The sequence below is a fragment of the Rhipicephalus sanguineus genome, chromosome 8 (assembly GCF_013339695.2).
Source record: "Rhipicephalus sanguineus isolate Rsan-2018 chromosome 8, BIME_Rsan_1.4, whole genome shotgun sequence".
NCBI lineage: Eukaryota > Metazoa > Arthropoda > Arachnida > Ixodida > Ixodidae > Rhipicephalus > Rhipicephalus sanguineus.
In genome coordinates, this window is record NC_051183.1 from 147,238,458 (window position 1) to 147,241,893 (window position 3,436).

General features: G+C 49.1%; 1 protein-coding gene across 1 annotated transcript; it reads left to right on the plus strand.

Moving 5' to 3' along the window:
• The first annotated feature begins 256 nt into the window (after positions 1 to 256).
• Positions 257 to 1,790, plus strand: LOC119403569 (uncharacterized). The gene is made up of 2 exons (XM_037670498.2): positions 257 to 606; positions 1,412 to 1,790. The coding sequence occupies exons 1-2, from the start codon at positions 350 to 352 to the stop codon at positions 1,788 to 1,790; spliced, it is 636 nt and encodes a 211-aa protein (XP_037526426.1). The 5' UTR covers positions 257 to 349.
• Positions 1,791 to 3,436: the final 1,646 nt, after the last annotated feature.

The window sequence follows — 3,436 nt, forward strand, 5'->3', positions numbered from 1 at the left end:
GGTGCGAAGGAACAAACTGCGTTCAAGAGTGCTAAAGACTCGCTTTGTTCAGCGCCTGTGCTTGCCCATTCGATCCTGACCGGGAGCTTCTGTTAGAATGCGACGCGTCGCCGTACGGCATTGGTGCCGTTCTCTTCCATCGCATTGACGGTGAGCAGCGGCCTATCGGATTCAGATCCCGAACGTTGACAGCTGCCGAAAAAAACTACTCTCAGATTGAGCGAGAGGCACTCGCACTTGTATTGGTGTCACAAGGTTTCGAGATTACCTGCTCGGACGAGAATTTGTTCTTGTTACTGATCACCAGCCGCTGCTCGGCTTACTAAGGCCAGATCGTCAAACACCCGCAATGGCCGCGGCAAGAATTCAAAGGTGGGCGCTCCTCCTAGGCGCTTACAAGTATCGCCTGCAATACAAGCCCGGTAAACAGCTCGTAAATGCTGATGCACTGAGTCGGTTGCCTCAACCTTTGCAGCACGAAGTCGGTGCCGAGGAAGACTCGACTGAGTGCGTGCTCCTGCTACACCAGTGGGACGAACCGGCTATTCCAGTGAAGGAACTACAAGCCTCGACGGCAGCGGACGTCACGCTTGCTGCGGTTTACAGGTATGTCGTCGATGGCTGGCCAAGAGGTGCAAGTAGCTACGAGCGAGACCTTTCAGAATACCACAAAAAGCGGCACGAGCTCTCGGTTCATCGGGGGCTGCTGTAGCCGAGGCCACCGGGTTGTAGTGCCCTCAGTTGTCCGAACGAGGCTTTTGAAATTGCTACATGCTGCCCATCAGGGGGTTTCTACCATGAAAGCAGTTGCGAGGTCAATGTTCTGGTGGCCCAGGCTAGACGACGACATTCAGAGAGTTGCCTCGAGTTGGTAGAAGCTGCGTTCAGGCGTTACCAATGCCACCTGCACAGAAGCCAGTAAGCTGGCCTGAAACGCTTGAGATGGTCTAGGCTACACGTCGACTTCGCAGGACCTGTCAGGGCAAGATGCTGTTGATAGTCTTTGACTCTCACAGTAAATGGTTAGAGGCCATTCCTTTGGGGCAGGCAACACCCGGAGCACTGTCGATGCGCTGCGCACCCTGTTCAGCCGTTTCGGGCTACCCGCACAGTTGTCTCTGATAACGGTCCGCAATTCGTCGGCCAGGAATTTGTTGAATTTATGCACCGAAATGGCATCATTCACATTCGCACCCCTCCCTACCACCCACAGAGCAACGGTATGGGCCGAGCGCGCGGTGCGCACTGTAAAAGACGGGTTGAAGAAGGCGGGCACGACAGACCTTCACAAATCGTTGGCGAGGCTGTTATGTCATATCGGAACGCGCCGCAAGAATCTGGACTTTCCCCCTCTGAAATGCTTCTGGGTTACAAAGTGGCGAACAAGGCTTGATATGTGTTTTCCTCCCAGGGAGCCGCCAGCATCTCGGACGACAGTGGTGGACTGCGAGCAATGGACGATCGCGCCAGGTGATGCCGTGTATGTTCGAAATTACGGTGCCGGTGACAAGTGGACCCCGGGCAAGGTCAAGTCAACGGAGGGCTCAAGAGTGGTGTCTGTAGAGACAGACAAGGGTATCGTGCACCGTCACGCAGACCAAGTTCGCAACGAACGCCAGACAGACCATCCGCTACAATGTCAAACAATGACTCCGAGGGAACTGGTGCACAGCCCAGTGACGGAACTACAACCCTTCAGTCAGCACCGCCGGACGTCGCAGCAGATGTTTCAACCCCAGCTACGTCGTTCCACTCGTGAAAGAAAACCCGTGGAGCGTTATGGATTCTAAGAAAAGGGAAATGCTGCAACTTGCAAGCCACCAGTTGCTGATGCGCAGTCGAACGCTGCGCATGCCTCGTATCTTTCTGTCTTCCTTCTCCCCCACCCCGTTTCCTTTAAGTTAGCGTGCTTCGAATAAACACACGTCTTTTGCTGGTAGACTCCTGTCCGTTCACTGCGGAGCGGCCCTGCCGCCCGCGTTTGCAACAATACGAATCTTTTAAAGCGCTCAAAAAAGAAATTCTTCCATACAGACTTGCAAAATATGATTCGAAATAACCCGAAAAAATTCTGGAAGGTTCTGTTGCCGAACCATAACTCTTCACAAAATATAAGTTTGCATGCCCAAGATGGCCGTCTGTTCACCCTGATCGTGGTGCTGGTGTTATGAATGACTTCTTTACCGCCGTATTTACTCGCGGGCCTGTACGGAATATACCCCACTTTCCCAGCCTTAATTTTAGCCAGATACCTCCATGAGTCATATCAGCTGAAGGCATAGCTAAACTTATCAACAGCTTGAAACCATCCAGTGCTCCGGGGCCTGACGACATAACTACAAAGATCCTAAAAGGTACTAGGGACATTTCATACCAGATATTAGAAATAATTTTCAGTCAGTCAGTATGCACTTCTTCAATTCCAGATTGGAAATTAAGCAAGGTCACTGCAGTTTTGAAAGCAGGCGATCGTTCTGATCCATCGAACTATAGACCAATCTCATTAACGCGTATTGTTTGTAAAATGCTAGAACATATCATTTACTCACAAGCCGCTTCTCACCTGGACAAAAATTCTTTCTTTTTTTCCAAGCAACATGGATTCCGCTCTGGAATTTCTTTGCGATACCCAGCTTTATGAGTTCACGACTGGCCTTAACTTAAATTTAGATTCTTTATTGCAGACTGATATTATCTACTTAGATTTTTCTAAAACCTTTGACCGGGTCCCACATCAACGTCTGATGGCTAAATTTTTCCTCCTTATCTATAAATCCCTTAGTAGTGTCCTGGATTTCTTCGTTCCTTTCAGACCGCACTCAGTTTACGGTTATTGGCAACCACCGCTCCAATATATCTCAAGTTGTTTCAGGCGTACCTCAAGGCTCTGTCTTCGGACCACTTTTATTTTTAGTCTTCATAAATGACCTTCCTAGTGGTATTTCGTCCACAATTCGCCTGTTTGCGGACGATTGCGTTCTTTATCGTCGCATCACTTCTACCACTGACCAGCAACTTCTGCAAAGAGACCTTGATGTAATAGAAACTTGGTGTGCCACTGGCTGATGAAGCTAAATGTATCGAAATGCAAGAGCATGCAAGTGTCACGAAAGCATTCCACCCTAGATTATTCATACACTTTAAACTCCACGGCTCTTTCATGCGTAAATTCGTACCGTTATCTAGGTGTCCTTATCACTGACAAGTTGATTTGGTCCGAACACATCACGAAATTAGTGGCAGATACGTCGAAAACAGTTGGCTTCATTAAACGCTCCGTTTCGTTATCTCCGAGTAACATCCGAAAACTTGCCTATGAGGTATACGTCAGACCTAAACTCGATTATGCCTGTGCTATATGGAGTCCACATCAAAACTACTTAATTGAATTATTAGAAAGCGTCCAGAATAGGACCGCTCGCTTCATCAGTTCTGA